General features: G+C 48.9%; 1 protein-coding gene across 1 annotated transcript; it reads right to left on the bottom strand.

Moving 5' to 3' along the window:
- Window positions 1–7,474: 7,474 nt before the first annotated feature.
- On the bottom strand, window positions 7,475–18,367 carry Eef1g (eukaryotic translation elongation factor 1 gamma). Its single transcript, XM_090347533.1, has 10 exons — window positions 18,263–18,367; window positions 17,033–17,191; window positions 15,776–15,839; window positions 15,495–15,637; window positions 14,860–15,003; window positions 13,409–13,538; window positions 12,919–13,132; window positions 8,112–8,284; window positions 7,892–8,016; window positions 7,475–7,716 (listed from the first exon to the last, which is right to left on the bottom strand). The coding sequence occupies exons 1-10, from the start codon at window positions 18,272–18,274 to the stop codon at window positions 7,558–7,560; spliced, it is 1,323 nt and encodes a 440-aa protein (XP_090203659.1). The 5' UTR covers window positions 18,275–18,367; the 3' UTR covers window positions 7,475–7,557.
- Window positions 18,368–18,525: the final 158 nt, after the last annotated feature.

Below are 18,525 nucleotides of genomic sequence, written 5' to 3'. Positions count from 1 at the left end.
CATGCCTCAATCCAGGTAAGGAGAGTATTTTCAGAAATTTCTGCTCACATTTTTACTTCTACCAAATTTGTGTGTGTGTGTGTGTGTGTGTGTGTGTGTGTGTGTGTATCAGTAGTGGGGGTTTGAACACAGGGCCTGGGTGTTATCTCTTGGCTTCTTCACTCACAGCTAGTGCTCTATCAGTTGAGCTACAGCTCCACTTCTGGCTTTATTGTGGCTCATTGGACAGCAGAGTCTCATAGACTTGCCTGCCCATGCTGTCTTTGAACTTCAATCTTCAGATCTCAGCCTCCTGAATAGCCATGAGCCACTGGACTCAGAGCTCCAAAGGCCTTTACTCTTTCCACACCACTATCCTACATCCAACGCTGGCTGCCAGCCCCCAGGGAGCAAAGAGGTCCCTCTTGCAGCTGCACATACATCACTGTGCTTGCAACACTGGGTCAGAAACCCAGTGGCAATAGAAGCAATGGAAAAACCTGGCAAAATGGAATCCCTGCCCTGGAGACACAGTCCAGAGATGGCTCTGATCTCCTTTACCTTGTCTCTAAGTTCCTCAAAGGTCCCCCTAAGCTCAGAAAATTAGAAGTTTTCTAGTAGATCGTGTGTGTGTGTGTGTGTGTGTGTGTGTGTGTGTATGTTACTGTGGCTTGATCAGGGCCTAGCCACTGTCCCTTAACTTTGTTGTTCAAGGCTTGTGCTCCACCACTTGAGCCTCAGCTCCACTTCTGGGTGATTAATAAGAGGTAAATGTCTCACAGACTTCCCTGCCCCAGGCTGGCTTTGAACCTCTATCCTCAGCTCTCAGCTTCCTGTGTAAGGCATGAGTCACCAGCACTTGGCTTCTATCAGATCTTTCACACTATTACACACACATACACATACAAATAGTTTAGTTTGTAAAGACTCTCCTCTCTCCTAACACTGCAAAGAAAACTTGTTTGTTCCCCCAAGATTTTGAACTCCTGTCAAAATAAAGGTGATAGTCCTATCTACCTGCAGAGATTAGGGAAGAACACCCAACGGCTGGCTCCCCCACCCCCGAGAGAAGTAGCCCACACTAGGCCCTTCCAGAATCCCCAGCAAAGCTAGCTGCACTCTAGGATTTGTCATTCCTGGGATAGCCCAGCTTCCACAAAAGTGACGACGCTCCCTCCCTGGGGGTTCCCTGAAACATACGTGTTATGAATGAGTGTGTGATGAACCTTAGGCTCTCTGGTTGCCAGGCAACGGGCTTGTGTTTTGTTCTTATTATGCCTGTTTCCATAGTAACCACAAAGGGGTGCTCACTAGGCAGGCCCCTTGCCAGGGGATTCCCCTTCCCCTCCCTCCTTGCCACAAATCCCCTGTTCTGCCATTGGCTTGTTAGAGAAGAGAAGCTGATATTTAAAGGGTAATTTAGGCTTTTAAAGTGAAATTCCAGGAAGGAAGTAATGTGTACCGTGTGTTTGTTGTTGCTTTAGAAACAGAGGGACTCTTCCCCCACCCTCACGTCCCTGATCCTGAATGACATCCCCTTTTGAATAACAGAGAAATGCCAACTTCCCATCCGGGAGCTCCCAGACCCCTATCAGTCTGTCCCACAGCAAACTAAGATTACAGTGGTGGCCCAACCAGCTCTTCTCCATTCACTTTGGGATTTCCTAATCCCTAGTCTTCCCCCAAGCCAAAAGGCAAGCAGATTGGGTGACCAGGGAATCCAAACATTTCCTAAGCGATTCTCAAACTCCAAACTCTTCACCTTAGCCCCACATACGAAGCCAAATATTCCCCAGCCCCACATACAAAGCCAAGTATTCCCCAGCTCGCTGCAAATCCCAGCCTGTATGCAACCTCAAACTTCAAATAAGGCTTTCCTGAATTGAATCATTCTAATTGAATAGCCAAGACCCAGAAATTCTCCCATGACACTTGGGCTCTAATGAAACCTTTAGACTCAAATAGAACCAAAGTTAAGGCTGGCTAGAGAACAAGAGTTCAGGGAGGCTGGGTGCCAGTAAGTAGGTGACTCATGTCTGTAAACCTAGCTACTCAGGAGGCTGGGATCTGAGGAGTGTGGTGGTTGAAAACCAGCCCAGGCAGTAAAATGTGTGAAACTCCAATTGATCACCAAAAAATAGTAGAGTGGTATGGCGTCAGCCTTGAGCAGAAAAAACGAAGGGATAGTGCCTAAGCCCTGAGTTCAAGCTTCCGTGCTGGCACAAAAAAAAAAGTCAGGGGGCTCTCTTATGTCTTCTGAATCCAGGCCTTAGGAGGAAGTAAGGCCAAGAAAGATTGTCTAGGCAGGAGAAAGGAAAGGAAATTGGGAGATGCAGGCAGGCCAGGACATTTTAGCAGCTATGGATCCTAACAGTTGGGTGTGGGGGGGGGGGAATAACAGGAAAAATGCACCAAACATTCTGGAAATGTGAAAGCAGGATGGCTGAAGGCTGCAAAGGAAGAAGGGAGGCAGAGAGAAAACAGGAGATTGCAGATTGACATGGAGGCTGAATGACAAAGTTGCATACAGGAGCTGAGATGAAGGGAGCAGCCAGTTTCCTCTAGAGAGGAGTCAGGGAGGAACACCCGTCGCCCTGCTTTAGAATCTGCCTTCCTTTAGTCCTCTCTGACTTCCTTGGCCTTCCCAGCCTGGGCTTCCCAACCTCCTCGACTCACTTTCCTAAATTCAGCTTCAGATCAGACTTAGCAGGGAAGGAAAGGCCTTAGCTGCCCAGAGCCTGAGTCACCACATAGCTGAGGTTCATGTCACTCAAAGTCCCGCCTCTGCTCCACCCTGTGCCCTCTGCCCAGCTCAGGCCTTGGATGGCTGTGGTTAACCCAGCCCTGGGACTTACTCCACTTCTGAGACCTATCATGGAAGCTTTTGGAAGGAAATCACCCTCTCCTCACCCTCCAAAAGCAGTATACTGTGCGCACCATACTTCCTATCCACAGCTTGTAACAGAAGCACGTTCCTGCTCAGGAGCCAGCGTGACTCAGGAAGACACAGATGTGGCCTTGATAAGTCACTTCCCCCTCTCTGGGGTCCAGTTTATTCACGTGTGAAGTAACGTTCTGTAAACCTGAGTCAAAGTGACAGATGCTTACTGTGGAAGAGCGTGGATCAATGGGTGTGCTTGATAACCTCTGTCCTAACAGTGAGAATGAATGGGCAGGACAAGGTGGAGCCGACTCACTGCCACCCGAGCAGCCAACACCCTAGGCAACTGGATGAGTCAGGTCCCACATGGTGGAGAACTGGCCGGAAAGCGCCCGTTGGCTTCTGAGTCAGGAGAAATACGGACCTCTCTGATGAATGACTGGCCAGGGGCCCACTGGAACTAATGGAACTACACCTAGAAAGTTTCCTGTGCCAGTGTGGCCCCCACTTCCTGTGACAGGAGCCCTAAGCTCATCTCTCGGGCCTCCTTGGCCTACTCAACTGTTTCCACTCCTCGCACCTCTTCCCTTCAGCCCTCAAGGCTACAGCCCTCATCACGCTCTTATCTGGCCAGGACCCTGCCATGTTCCCTAGCCTACCACTACCCCTTGGCTCTGTCCATCCTCACTGTCCACCCCCATGTTGGCAGGGCCAGCCAGATGATTGCAAAAGGGCTGAGCCAGCAGAGAACTTTGCATGACAGATGCAGCAGCAGCTGCCGCTGCTGCCTCCGCCCAAGGGGGGCAGCTGGGAGGAGAGGCACAGTTCATGGGAGATCCTATCACAAATAGCCCCAAAGCCTGACCATCCAAGCCCAAACCTGTTTTATTCAAAATTAAATAGGCTTCCCCTTGGAAACCTTAGGAAATCAAGAACACACAAAAGAGGAGCAAGCTCAATAGCAGAGCAGAGGTACCATACCACCTGCCCAAGGGGTTCTCGAGTCATGTGAACAGAGCCAGACTCTACAGCCTCCTTTAGCGCCTTGCACACCGTCCTCAGGATGCTGGAACACCAGGCCATGGCAGACATTCTGCTGGAGTAGCCTACTCTGTCCGGGAACACTGCCAGCCTGATTAGGGCAGACAGACAAGGGCAGGTGGCATCATTTCTCTAACCTTTCCAGAGCACCAATATTTTAACTCCACAGATTTAAAACAGGGTGTGCTCCTGACACACCCCAACACAGTTGGGTCAAAGCAAGTTGGGATGTTACAGCATTACTGGCACCCTATGGATACCAGGAAGCTAGATACCCCCCCCCCCCAAAAAAACACAAAAAACCATCGGAGGGGCTGGGAACGTGGCTTAGTAGTGGTAGAGTGCTTCCCTAGCATGCATGAAGCCCTGGGTTCAATTCCCTGCCACCCCATGCACAGTAAAGGTCAGAAGTGTCACTGTAGCTCAAGTGGTGAAGTGCTAGTCTTGAGCAAAAGCTCAGGGACAATGCCCAGGCCCTGAGTTCAAGTCTTCGGCCTAGCAACAAGACAAAAAAAGCATCCGATATGTGCAAAGAGGAAGTTCTGGGTTATGAGAGGGCTGGTCCCAATGAAGAAGGCAGCTCAACTTTCAGAAATGCCTGGGTGGGGCCCTTCAGCCTTCTACCCCTCCCCACCTCGAAGGGAAGTGGCACATTTGGGGTATGTGGGCAGCTGGCGGGATGGGCCCAGCAGGCAGTGCAGCACAGCAGCTGCCCAGCTCTGCCAAAGCAGAACATGAAAAGAATCTAGGTTCCTGAAAGAACTTTAGAGGCTTTTAACCTTTTAGCAAGTGACTTAAGCAGAACTGCCAACAAGGCTCAAATACACAGCTGTTTTATAATCAGTATCTACTAGTTTATCTACCAGTGAAACCAAGGCTCTGGCTTTCGCACTCATACTCTAGGTTCTTTTATTTTTTATCTTTTTTTGCCAGTCCTGGGCTTGAGCTCAGGGCCTGAGCACTGTCCTTGGGCTTTCTCAAGGCTAGTCCTACCACTTAAACCACAGCACCACTGCCGGCTTTTTTCTATGTATGATACCAAGGAATAGAACCCAGGTCTTCAAGCATGCTAGGCAAGCACCCTACTGTTAGGCCAAACTCCTGGCCTCTGGGTTCTTTCCGTGAGGATTCTGAGACAACTTCAACTCTGAGCCACAACCTTCCTCAGTTTCTCTATCTCCTTGTGGAGCTGAGACTTTTCTCTAGTGGGTAGAATGGACACTTCTTCCCTTCATCCTACCAGCATCCCCAGGCCCTGACCCCTTCCCAGCACTTCTTTCTGCCCCCTATCCTCAGCCTCAGGCAGCTTGCACAGGACCCTCCCCAGCAGACAAGGAAAACTGCCCAGCAACTCGACATGTCACAGACACAAACGCTCTTGATTGGTTGCCCATGGCAGAAGAAAGAGCTCCAGCCAGAGCTGGAGCCCACATGGATTGTTGGGGGAGTGGTGCGAGCAGTAGTGACTCAGGGCTCCCCAGGGCAGGGTGTGGACAGAACCAACTCCAGATGGCTTCCCCTTTCCTGCCCCCAGCTCTGCTACAAAGTCCTGTTAACTCTTTCCTGCCTAGCCCTCCCCACCCTACCCTTGCCCCCCAGAATGCTGCAGTCCAGTTTCCCTGGTCTCTCCAACCTTCAGTTAGTCTTGGCTCTCCCCCAAGTGCTGTCCTTTTCCAACAACCTGGCTACTCTAGCTCTGTACCAAACCAAACTGCCAGGGCACTGGCAGGATGTGCAGATGAGTCACCCTTCCTGTAAGCTGAGGGGACTAGAAGTGGGGGATCCATGCCCCCAAACCCAGACACGCCCAGTTCATATGGGCTGCCAGGTAAGCTACCTAAACAATGGCCTAACCCCTAAACCCCACCTTTGTCATCAAGGCCTGAGGCCTGCCCCTCAAATACAAGTCTTTGCACAACGTGGCCTCTCCTGTCTAAATCCTCAGCTACTGGGAAGATTAGTAGTGAAGGTTGCTCAAGCAGAGGGGTGTGGTGGGAAAATAGTACTTAGGGCAGACAGGTTCCATAAGGCCCCAGCTATAAGCCAAGGGCCCATCCCCGATCTCGAGCACTTTCAGCTACCAGCTACAAGGACAAAATGCACAGCTCCACTTCAGCTGAAGATGAGCGGCCCGCAGCAGGTACCAGCCTATCCTCATCTCATCCAAACCACACAATTCCTCTGCCTACCCATCACAGAACCCCAACTGCCCTTCTGTGTCCAGCCAGCCTATAACAATACCCCCTCCCAAGCTCCCAACCTGCCCCTTGTCTGTGCCCGAGCTTGGGGAAAAAAGGCCACATATACCAATCAAACTCATTTTCTTTTTGGGGAAGGTTGCAGGGGGCGTATCATTTGGCTCCGCCTGGCCTTGAAATCAGAACTTCAAGTTCTGTGATGTACCACCACACCCTCAAATGCAAAAGCCCCATAAATACACCTGTAAAACACAAATGGGCGGGCCAGGAGTTTGGCCTAGTGGTAGAGAGCTTGCCTAGCATGCACGAAGACCCGGGTTCAATTCCTTGGTACCACATATATAGAGAAAATCCAGAAGTGGTGCTGAGGCTCAAGTGGTAGAGCTCTGGCCTTGAGAAAACCCAAGGACATTGCTCAGGCTCTGAGCTCAAGCCCAGGACTGGAGAAAAAAAAAAAAAAAAAAAAACCACAAATGGGCATCGTCGAGTAGACCTGCACCTGCTCAAAGGTCAGGTTCACTCTCAAGGCCAACCAAAAAAAAAAATAAAAATAAAAATAAAAAAAACCCAGAAAGAAAAAAAGGAGAAATCTACATCTATACTGAGCATTTCCCACATCATTCCGTAAACAATACAGCACAAGAATTTATAAAACGTTAATAAGTATATTGGCTATTTCAAGTAACCCAAGAGATGATCAAAACATATAAATGCTGCGCCATTCATGTAAGGGACATGAGGAGCAGAGGACCTGAATATCCTAGGGGGTTCCTGGAACCATTTCCACCCCTACCCCACCCGACAGGTAGGGACAACTATAAATGAAACATTCCTCTGGACAGGTGCTGGCAGCAGCTCATGTCTAATCCTAGCTACTCCGGAGGCTGAGATGTGGAGATCTGTTTAAAGCTAACTGAGGCGGCAAATTGGGGAGACTCATCTTCAAATAAACAGCAAAAAGAGCAAACTGGAGTTGTGGCTCAAGGGGTAAAGCACCAGCCTCAGGCAAAAAAGAATGTGAGGCCACAGTTCAAACCTCAGTACTAGCGCGCGCGCGCACACACACACACACACACACACAGAAGTTCCTCTATACACTGAGTTACAAGTTGGCTTTTCATTTTTAACAGGTTATTTTCACTCCTCATGAGGAAGGCCTGGAATTTGGCTCCTAAGAATTTGGTAGTAATTAAGCTCCAGGTCACCACACCCTGTTCCTCATCTTTCCATTGCAGGAAGCAAGTAATAAGGCAAAAATGAGGCCAGGCCTCCATTTCTGCTCTTCTGAAGACTTCTGCTGTGGAGATGCTGCAGGCTCGGGCAGCTCATCTCCGCCCTTTCTAGTAGCCACCACTCACAAAGGAGGCACGACAGGAAATGTTCAATGTTCAGTTTCCTTTAATGACCCCTGTCTCCCTGACGGGCAGGTGCAGGCAGCTAGGCGAAGGCAAGGGATGGTCACTTGAAGATCTTGCCCTGATTGAAGGCTTTGCCCACGTGCTGGAAGGCCCCCTCCCAGGAAAAGTACTCTCGAACCAAGGTCTGGGTCTCTTCGCTTCCAGGATCCAGTTTCCGCCACGTATATGATTCGTAGTCCACCTGCCAGTCTGGACTCAGCTGGGGATAGAAGCAAAGAGGCTTGTGGTCAGGTTTATTAGACACCGGTACAGCCTCAAACTTCAGTGGAGAACTTGGACAGTTCTCCCCGAGCACCCGTCATCGCTCCCACATGGCCCAAAGGCCCATATTCTTGCCCCAATCCTAGAGACTCCTCCCTTTCCCCCTTCCTCACCGGAAAGGCCAGATCCTGGCCTCGGAAAACCCAGACTCCAGAAATGGAGCTGCTATTATTGGTTCCAAAGAGGACAACACTGGCAAAGGCATTCTTCCTCAGCTTATCCAATCGCTGGAACATTCCTGGAAGGGCAAAGAACATTCAGCCTTTGGAATCACTTTAGCCCACAGCAGGCAGACCTCTGTCCTCTTCCCCAGACCCACCTGCTCCCTCTTACCAGTGATGAGGTTGCAGCTCATGAAGGTCTGGGTGAGCTCTTCGGGGAAGCGGTACTCAGCATACCACAGGGACCAGCCATCCTTATCGAAATGCTCCCAAAAATATGGCAGTGCCACAGACAGCGTGTCCTCATTAGAGTACTTGCGTTTAAATTCATCCAACACAAAGGTACTGAAAGAAGAAAACAGAAGGAGCCAATAGGACAAGTCCTAGAGACACAGCAAGGGATTGCTGGGCTAAGGGGGCTTCCACTCCATTCACTGGCAGACTGAATGCCTTCTCCGGTGAAGAGATGGGAAGGGACTAACAGGAGGAAGACACTCCTGCCCAAGTATGCTAAGCATGATGGTGGGCCTGGGCCAGCAGGGTCAGGAAGGGCATGGCTGACTGCTGCCCCCAGGTGGAGACTGGCGGTAAAGATTTCTTTCTGCCTCAGCCTGGCCCTGCCTATTGGCCACAAGCCCAATTCACTCACTAAAGCAAAGTGTGCACGCCCACCCACTGTGCTGGCCTCTCAGGTTAAATAGGCAGAAGAGGAGGGGTTAGTAACAACTATTCAAGGCTGAGGTTCTATTTTTTCCTCAATTATCGAAGCAACTATAGCTGCTGATCCACCCATAATCCTAGCTATTGAGAATTGAGGAATGTGCGAGGTACAAGGGAAGGCATGAAAGTCACACTCTTATGTCTAATCAACCACTCAAAACCCAGGAGTGGCTGTAGCTCCAAAGTGGCAGAGCCCTGGCCTTGCGCCAAAGAGCTTCCTCCAAGCATCCAGACCCCAGAGCTCAAGCCTCACAAGTGAAAACAACAACAAAGGGAAGAAAGTATCTAAAATGCTAACAGACAAGAGCAGTAATATTTGCATTCTTTCTTCAGGTCTTTGATTTTTTTCAAAGATGCAGGAAACAACCCATGAAGTCTTGTGCCTTAATTTGTCAACTGTGACAATTACAAATTCTTACTGGGTACATATAGGTGCATGCCTATAACCCCAGCACTGCAGGCTAAGAGGAATCCAGCAAGCCTAACCAGCAGCTACGGATTAAAGATACCAATGTAGCAATGTACCAAGACTGGTACTTGTCTCCCTTCACTGCCTGTCCTATCTTTCTGGATTTTTTTCTTCATTGGTCATGGGGCTTCAACTCAGGGCCTGGGCACTGTCCTTGAGCCACAGCACCACTTCCAGTTTTTCTGTGTATGTGGTACCAAGGAGTTGAACCCAGGGCTTCACATACACTAGGCACTCTACCACTAGGCCATACTCCTGCCCCTCAGCTCTTTTGCCAAAGCTAGAGCAATCTAAACTTTGAGCCACAGTGCCACTTCTGATTTTCTGGCAGCTAATTAGAGACAAGTCTCACAGATTTTTCTGCCAAGGCTGCATAAATGAAAACTACACCAAAAAGCCCTTCTTAAAACAAAGTTTGAGCCTGGCACTGGTGGCTCATACCTGTAATCTCAGCTACTCAGGAGGCTGAAATCTGAGGAATGCAGTTCAAAGCCAGCCCAAGTAGGAGCCTCTTATCTCCACTAAACTAAAAAAGAAAAACAAAAGCTGCAAGTATAGCTGTGGCTCAAACAGAGCACTAGCTTTTGCCCTGAGTTCAAGCCCCAGGACCAACACCAAAACAAAAACAAAGTTTTGAGTCCAGCTTGGATTGTAATTTGAGACCCTGTCTCAAAGAATTATAAACTACCCACAGGCTTCTAAGGAAACACATTTAGCTAGAAGGCCTTAAAGGGACTGAAAGAAAACTATGAACAAAATAAACTAGTCTCAAGTCTTTATGACATAAAATCCCTAGGGGAAGGGATCCAGGAAATCCAGCCGCCCAATGTGGCACCAGCAAATAGACATTAAATGTTTCAAAATGTGTTTTAAGAAAATGCAACCTTTCACAGTCCCACTGCAGGGCCCCCAGAGTTCAAGTCTAGAGGTGTTCTCCCACAAGATGTCCCCTTTGTGCCTGATCTACATTATAAAATCTCCAGGGCCAGGAGCCAGCAGCAGCTCACACCTGTAATCCTAGCTACTCAGAAGGCTGAGATCTGAGGTCATTCTGGCACAAAAGTCTATGAGACTCTTAGCAGCAACTAACCACCAGAAAACCAGAAGTGGTGCTGTGGCTCGAAGTGGTAGAGTACTAGCCTTGAGCTAAAGAGCTCAGGAAGAGTGACCAGGCTTGAACACTAGTTCAAGCCCCTAAGTAGCAAAACAAAACACCTCAGGTAATAAAATGTATTTCAACAGCATATACAGTTTAGGTCAATTACAACAGTTGTCTTGACAGACAGACACACAAGCCTGCTCATTCCTGACCTATCCCAGTGTAAGGTTAATCACTTGTCACACCCTGTACACCTCTAATTTCCCTCCTCTCAGGACCCATGCATACCAAGTTACCCCACACTAAGCATCAAAGTAGGGGAAAGAGGGTCAAATGTGAATCCTAACAGACCAAATAGTGAAAGGCAGAAGGCCTATGAGTTCAAGGCCAGCTGGCGTACATGATAAGACATTCTTATAAACATGCAAACAAAAGTCCTAATTCACAGAAAATACACTTAAGACTTCCAATAAAATGTTTGGGAAAATGACCAAAGTGACTGAGCGGCACAGAACCAGGAAAACACTAGCTATCCTTTTTTCACACAAAAGTCTCCAGGAAAACACTAGCTATCCTTTTTCACACAAAAGTCTTACACTAAGTTGAATTGTAATGGTACACGCCTATAATCCTAGCTACCCAGAAGGCTGAAATCTAGAGATCTTGGATCAAATCCATCCAGGCAGAGAAGTCTGTGAGACTCCAAGGATAGCGCCCATGCTCAGAGTCCAAGCACCCCATCAACAAACAAAAACACAAAAAAAGAGCCGGGTGCCAGTGACTCATCTGTAACCCTAGTTACTCAGGAGGCTAAGATCTGAGGATCACAGATCAAAGCCTGCCAAGTCAAAAGTCTGTGAGAATCGTATTTCCAATTAACCACCAGAAAACTGGAAGTGGCATTGTGGCTCAAAGTGTTGAGTGTCAGCCTTGATCTGAAAAGCTCAGAAACAGTGCTCAAGCCCAGAGTTCAAGCCCCATGTCTGTCCAAAACAAAACAACAACAAAAACACCTGGCTTAGTTATTTTAAGAAAGTTTGGCCTAGTGATGTGTTGTGCATACTTGCCTAGTATACACAACAACCCGGGTTCAACTCCCCACTACCACCAGAAGTGGTGCTGTGGCTCAAGTATTAGAGCACTAGCTTGAGAAAGTGCATGGACACTGCTTAGGCCTTGAGTTCAAGCCCCAGGACTGGTATATGCATGAGCACGCTTACATAAACACATGTAAACACACACACACACAAAAAGGCTGATAGGGCAAGCCTTGAACCAAAGCGTCTGGCCCCAAGATCAAGTCATGAGACTGCCAAAAAAACAAACAAAACCCACTATATGCTTTCTTCCAAAGAATCGTTATTTTGACAGCAGACCTTGGGTACCCACAGGTATACGGGTGCAAGAGCTAGTAGGTATGCCATGGGTGCCCAGAGGTGGCTGGGCCCCACCTCCACCAATGCCTTCTAGGTACCTGGGAGTCTCCACTTCTCACTTTATTACTAAAAATATTAAACTTGTTACGTTACAGCTGGGGAGGCAAGCACTCAGCAGATCACACATTTTCTTTTTTATTTTTTGCCAGTCTTGGGCTTGAATTCAGGGTCTGAGCACTGTCCTTGGACTTTCTCAAGGCTAGAGCTCTATCTCTTGAGCCACAGACCATTTCTGGCTTTTTTCTATGCATGTGGTACTGAGGAATCAAACCCAGGTCTTCATGCATGTGCTAGGCAAGCACTCTACCACTAGGCCAAACTCCTGGCTCAGCTCACACATTTTAACACAACTGACATTTAAGCCATGATGAAGAGTTTGTCCACATCAGTTGCACTCTAAATGCTTTAAAATTTTTTTTCTTGGTTATAGGGCATAAACTCAGGACACTGTCCCTGAGTTATGGTTGAAGGCCACTTTGAGCCCCAGCTCTACTTCTGTGAGTCTCATGAGGACTTCATTGCCCAAGACTGGCTTCAAATTGCCATCCTCACACCTCAGCCATCTGAATAGTTAGGACTACAGGTGTGAGCCATTAGCCCAGGACTGGCAAAATAATAATAATAATAATAAAACAATTTGTTTGATAAGCAACGTTTATTTCTACAGCACCACTTTCGGCTTTTCCTTGTATGTGGTAGTGAGAAATGGAACCTGTGTCTTTGTGCATACTAGGCAAGTACTCTACCACTACACAGAAGCCTATTGCTGTCAGATACTTCAGCAAAGCCAGCCCTGCTATAGACACAGGTTCTCTCCATCTTTTTCCTCCCCACACCTTTTGCAGACCAGAGATTTTTTTGGGGGGTGGGACACGGAGGTTGGCCTCTGACTTGCCATCTTCATGGTTTGTGCTTCACACTGGGATTGCAAATATGTGCTACCATTTAGCCTTGGACACTTAAATGAAATAAGCACTCTAAACAAAGTGCTGTCAACTCAAATTCTTCTTTTTTAAGTCCTAGGGCTCACACTCCATTCCCTTACCTTTTGTGTTCAAGTCTAATGCTCGCTCTCCCAATTGAAACACAGCCTCACTTCTAGCCGGAAGAATGACTCAGTGATAGAGTGCTCGACAAGCACACATGAAACTCTGGGTTCAAAAATTCCAAAACCACCAAAATAAATAAACCACCTAAAGTTCTGGCCCCCGCTGCCACAGGGAATGGAAGTGAGCATGCTATCCAGTAACCTTACCTCTTGGGTAGATGAGCGAAGGGATCTTTGGCCTTGGGCTCGGAAGCCAGTGCCTGCTCACACTCGTCCATCTCCTCCTCTGGAGCTGGGGCAGCTGCTTTTTTCTCCTCTTTTCGCTCAGAAGCCTTTTCCTTTTCCTTCTGCTTCTCTTCCCTTGAACCCTTTTCTTTCCGTGGGGTATCTTTTTTAGGCTGGCTTTCTGCAAACTTCTTAGCTGAAGGGGAGAAAAGGAAGGGAGGTAAATGTCCAGTCTCCAGATTCTGCCATACCCAAGCAGCAATGAGCATAATAATAAAAGGAAAATGGATGGATGGGACTATAGACTGCCCCGCACTCTCCATACTCAAGCAAGAAGACACCTTACAACTCTGCATTTATCGCAAGTTCACATGATATAGGGTCCCTTTAGCCCAAAGGATGGATAGGAAATCAGAGGATTGTTGAGGAGTCAATGGGACTGTGACCTGCACTCCTTTGTCTCCTCACTTACCGTCAAACTGGGCCATCTTCTCACACAGCTTCACCTCCCCCAAAACAGCCCGGAACTGGGGCTGGTTAATGCAGGTAAGGAACCAGCGGTTGGTATTAGGGAAAGCCTGGCGGAAAGAAGGCTCCAAGACCTGTCAAGATATGCAGGTGGAATTAAAGTGAGCCCAGGAGACCCTCAGCTCTCTCCCTACCCTCTCTGGGCCACCCTTTCTCCAAAATCCTAGACAGCTCCATCTGACGGCATTCATTTCTCCCGGATGAACTACCTCCTGTACTTCTTGCTTACTTGCGTTGTTTTTTGGTTGGTTGTGGGGCTTGAACTCTGGGCCCAGGCCAGAGGCTATCCCTGAGCTCTTCAGCTCAAGGTTACCACCCCACACCTGCAGCCACAGCCCCACTTCCCATTTTCTAGTGAGTAAGTGGAGCTAAGTCTCTGGTTCTTTAGTGCCCTGGCTGAGCAGCTAGCATTGCAGGTGTGAGCCATCATGCCCAGCTAACTTTACTTTTTGAGACAAGGTCTAGCTACACCACCCAGGCTAATCTCCAACTCCTGATCCTCATGCCTCAGCCTCTCAAGTACTGGAATTTTTTTTTTAATTTCTTTATAATCAGTCTAATTTAAGAGATTCCGGTCCCCACCTTCCATTTACTGTTATCTATTTGGTAGAAAGCCCGCATCTTGCTCCTTTATCTTATATTGTTACCAATGTTTTAAAATTTCACATGCCAATAAGCCATCTTTTAAGACTTCCTCCCAAGTGCCTTAAGAGCACTTTTTTTGGGTAGGGGGCCACTCCTGGAGCTTTCTCAAGGCTAGTTCTCCACCACTTGAGCCACACCACCACCACTTCTGGGCTTTTCTGAGTATGTGGTACTGAGGAATCCAACCCAGGGGCTTGGCACACACTAGGCAGCAAGCACTCTACCACTAGGCCACAGTCTCCGTACTTAACAGAACTTAAAAAAAAAAAAAAAAAAGTTGGGTCAGGAAATTGGCCTAGTGGTAGAGTGCTTACCTAGCACGGGTTCAATCCCTTGAATACACAGAAAAGGACAAAAGTGGTGCTGTGGCTCAAATGGTAGAGTTCTAGCCTTAAGAAAGCACAAGTCCAAATACTGAGGTATGTACACGTCTACACACACAAACAACCTAAAGGGATTCACATACCCCTCTATATCCACCAGTAAAGCCAAGTCTGTCCCCAAAAGATTCTGAAGCTGCAAACCTCAATCTTCATACCTAAGACTGACCAAGCTTCCCAAGAAAGGGAGGCATAAAACAGCTCAGTGGCCAAAGAGTGATGTGAGTCCCACGTCAACTCCAGGACCCCACAGCTATATCTTGGATTCCCTTTCATCTATGTCCTCAGGAGAGCCAGGCCAGTCAGGACTGACCACTGTGTTTCGGACACTCAGTTACTTCCTGCCAAATGGATCCTTTACAAGCCTCACCTGTTTGTAGAGCCACAACAGGGTGCAGACAACTGTGATATCAGCCAATGTCACTCGTTCGCCCACCAGGAAAGTCTTTGTCTTCAGATGAGCATCCAGTAGCCCCAGAATTCGCTTCACCTCCTCCTTTGCATTTTCAGTGGCCTATGATTCAAAATGGTCAAACTTAACTGGTATCAATCTGTCTTCCTTGTTCTCCTCCCAAGAACATAATCAGACACACATCCTTTTCCAAATCAAGTCAGGATCAACTAGAATTATCTCAAACCTTATCCTGAAGGAAGCTCTCCATACTAAACCCCTTTGTGGTGGGTCTGGATCTTTGATTTCTCTCAAGACTGTGGATAATGATAGACTCTTACTGAAATTTAGAGCACATCTGCTCTAACCATTCAGTTCCCATTGGGTATAACCAGAGCAGAAGCAATGCTTCTGATCACGTGCAAGACAAACCATTGTGTCACATGAAGTACCCAAACACCATCAGTAGTCTATCTGCACCCCAGAAATTACGTCTTTGCATTGCTTACATATTCTTGCTATCCGGTTCTCAACCTATTTTGTTTCCCACTTTCCGACACTGAGGAGGAGCCGATGCTGTCCCCAGCCTTTCCTCAAGTTCCAAAGGAGCTCACCTGTTTGTTATGGTGCATGATGCCCAAGGTGGGGAACACCCAGGTGCTGGCAGGAGGCACTATGTCACTATCGGCAAAGCTCACCCACTGCACCACCTGGGCTGCTGCTTCTGGAGTACTTCCCCGAAGCTCCTCATTGCTCACTGCAGAGGCAGAATGCGCAGGTCAGAACCCTGGGAGTCATGCCAATAGCAAGCCAGGTCCACTGCAGTTCATCCTCATCCTCTTCTGCACCCTCTCCTCTTCCCCCCGCCCCAGTGCCAAATATCCCAGCAAATTACCATAGTAGGCAATGGCATTGCTCTCAAACACACAGAACCCGTCATCAGCCTCAAATGCTGGAACCTAGGGAAAAAATTAAAGAAAGTCTCAAGAGCCAGTCCCAGGATGAGATATTCAGATTGTAAGGACTACAGTGTCCCTTTAAATATGAATATCCAAACTAACCAACAGTAGGAACAGTAAGCTGTTCCTTTAAATCATATTAAGCAGAAAGATAGAAACTAGAAGTTTTACATCTTATAGGTCTGAGAAGACTGTAAGCTTAAAGTAAACTTCTGAGTTCTAAGAAAACAAAAGTTGTGGCGGGGCCTGGTGGCTCACGCTTGTAATCCTAGCTCCTCCCAAGGCTGAAATGAGGATCTCGGTTCAAAGTCAGCCAAACCAAGCTGGGCACTAGGCCACCAAAAGAACTGGAGACTCTTGTCTCCAATTAATCACTGGAAAACAGGAAGTGGGGTTGTGGCTGCAGGGGTAGGGTGGTAGCCTTGAGCTGAAGAGCTCAGGGACAGTGCCCAGGGCCAAAGTTCAAGCCCCATGACCCACAAAAAAAAAAAAAAAAGTTGTATCCCTACATCTTTATGACTGACAAGAATTATGGCACAACCCATATAGCAATGGACCACTGTGATCTTAACCTCTTAAGTGTGGTTATTTACCTTTCTCTAAGTTGCTGGGGAGCGGGGAGGGGAAATTCATTGTAATGAATACTTAATATATCTGCGATGGCAACACTTGCTTTCCCACAAACATAGTAAGCCTGTGAATTTGGCAAGTTGTTCTACATTATCTTTTGCAGAATACTCTATAGTTCTCTCAAAAAGTCTCTATGTGGCCCAAGGTAGCGTTGAAGCCTCCACGCTCTAGTGTCAGGATTACAAAGGGGCACCATCACACCCAGCTTTCAAACTTTTAGGCTTTTTTTTTTTTTTTTGCCAGTCCTGGGGCTTGAACTCATGGACTAGGCACTATCCTTGGACACTTTTTGTTCAAGGTTCTGCCACTTGAGCCGCAGTATCCCTTCCGGCTCTTTCTGCATATGTGGTACCGAGGAATAGAACCCAGAGCTTTGTGTATGGGAGGCAAGCACTCTACCTATGCTCCTGGACCCTCAAATTTTTATTCTTAAACCACTGAAATGTGGTTAAGTAATTTGGACCGCTCCCTTTAAAAAGATGGCAGCCTTCTCTAGGGCAATGGAATCCTAGCGTTCTTTGGGTTCTCAGGACCAAAAACAATTCCTCTACTTCCCTACTCACCTTGCCAGCAGGAAATTTTCGGAGAAACTCAGGTGTGCGGTTGGTTTGGCCAAAGTGGAAGTGGGGTGGTGCGGAGAGTACACGGATCTGGGCCCCACTGTACTGAGCAGCAATGAGGGCCTTAAAGGCCCTCCAGTTTTCAGGATATGTGTACAGGGTCTGTCAGAGAAAGGAGAAGTGAGGAAGATTACCGTAAATAGGATTCCAAGTCCTAAAAGCCACTGTTTCCCACACACACACACAGGAGAACTTTGCTAGGTAACCCCAATCTGTTCCATTTATTTATCTATGCTGCTCCTGCGGAACCAAGTTCTTCAGCTATTTGTCAGATGTAATCAGAGTCCTCCAAAATACCAAGAACTGAATTACCTACCAACTGCTAAATAAAGCTTGTTGACAGATGTGACCTTCCCTAAGGACATTCTGGGAGGAAGCACTCTCCTCCTTCCCAGTGTTATCTCGAAGAAATCCAGGAGATTCGGATTCCTAGCCTCCTCCTCCTCTATCTGCCCTGCCCGCTCAGAACCTAGGGTTTCATTCATTCATCCACGGCGACCCGAGCGCCCGACAACTCCCTCGCTCCACTGCTGAGCTAAGCATCACCCATCCAAGGCACACATTGCGAACGAGAAATTTCCCAAGTTCCCCTGAGCACTGCCACGTTGCGAGTGAACCCCAATAGCATGTTCTCCCCCCAAAATGAAAGCGTAACACGGGAAGCCTTTCTCCTTATCCAGCACTGTCGTCCTCCGGCGCTGGCCGGCCCCGAGCTCTCAACTGACTCCTCCGCCGGCCTCTACAGGGGGTCCGGCCCGGGCGCCCGGAGCCTCGCCGGCCCCCACGCCTGGGCCGTGCCAGCCGTCCTCCCCGACCACGCACGCCCTCTCCTCGCTGCCCGCTCGCCGCCGCACACCACGGGGCCAAAGTTCCATCAGGAAACCCAGAGCCCACGCCTCCCAACGGCGGCGAGGCCGGGCCGCCCGGCCAGCCTGCAGACGCGCGGACGCGAGCATCTCTTTCTCCTCACATTCCACCTCTGCCCTCTGGAGACTCCGGTCTCGGTTCCGCTCCGCCCCGGCCCCGGGAGCCCTGCTCCCCGACAGGGCCCCCGGCAGAGCCCGGGCCGGGCGCCCGCATGGCTCCTGACATCCTCCGGCGCCGACCCGTCCCAGTCGGACAGAGGATGGCGGCGGATGAGACGAACCGAATCACCAGAGCCGACGAACTTACCCCAGCCGCCATGGTGATTCCGCAGAGAAAGGGGGTGGGGTTGTCGGTGCTGCCGCAAAGTGCGCCGCCAGGGACAGGAGGGAGGGGGCAAGGGAGAGCCGTGGAGAGGCAGCAGCCGGAAAGTGAGGACGGCATAGAAGGCCGGCGCACGACAGTTCCGTAGCCCGAGGCGCTGAATTGGAAAAGGAAAGGGGTGGGGCCTGCCAGCCCGCGTGAAGTGTACGCCTGCGCAGTAGGGCTCTTAGGGCTGCCCTCCGGTAGCG

This window comes from Megascapheus bottae, chromosome 16 (assembly GCF_031878675.1).
Source record: "Megascapheus bottae isolate mThoBot1 chromosome 16, mThoBot2.hap1, whole genome shotgun sequence".
Lineage (NCBI taxonomy): Eukaryota > Metazoa > Chordata > Mammalia > Rodentia > Geomyidae > Megascapheus > Megascapheus bottae.
The sequence above is the reverse complement of the archived record's forward strand: the minus strand, read 5'-3'. Positions and strand labels throughout refer to the sequence as shown.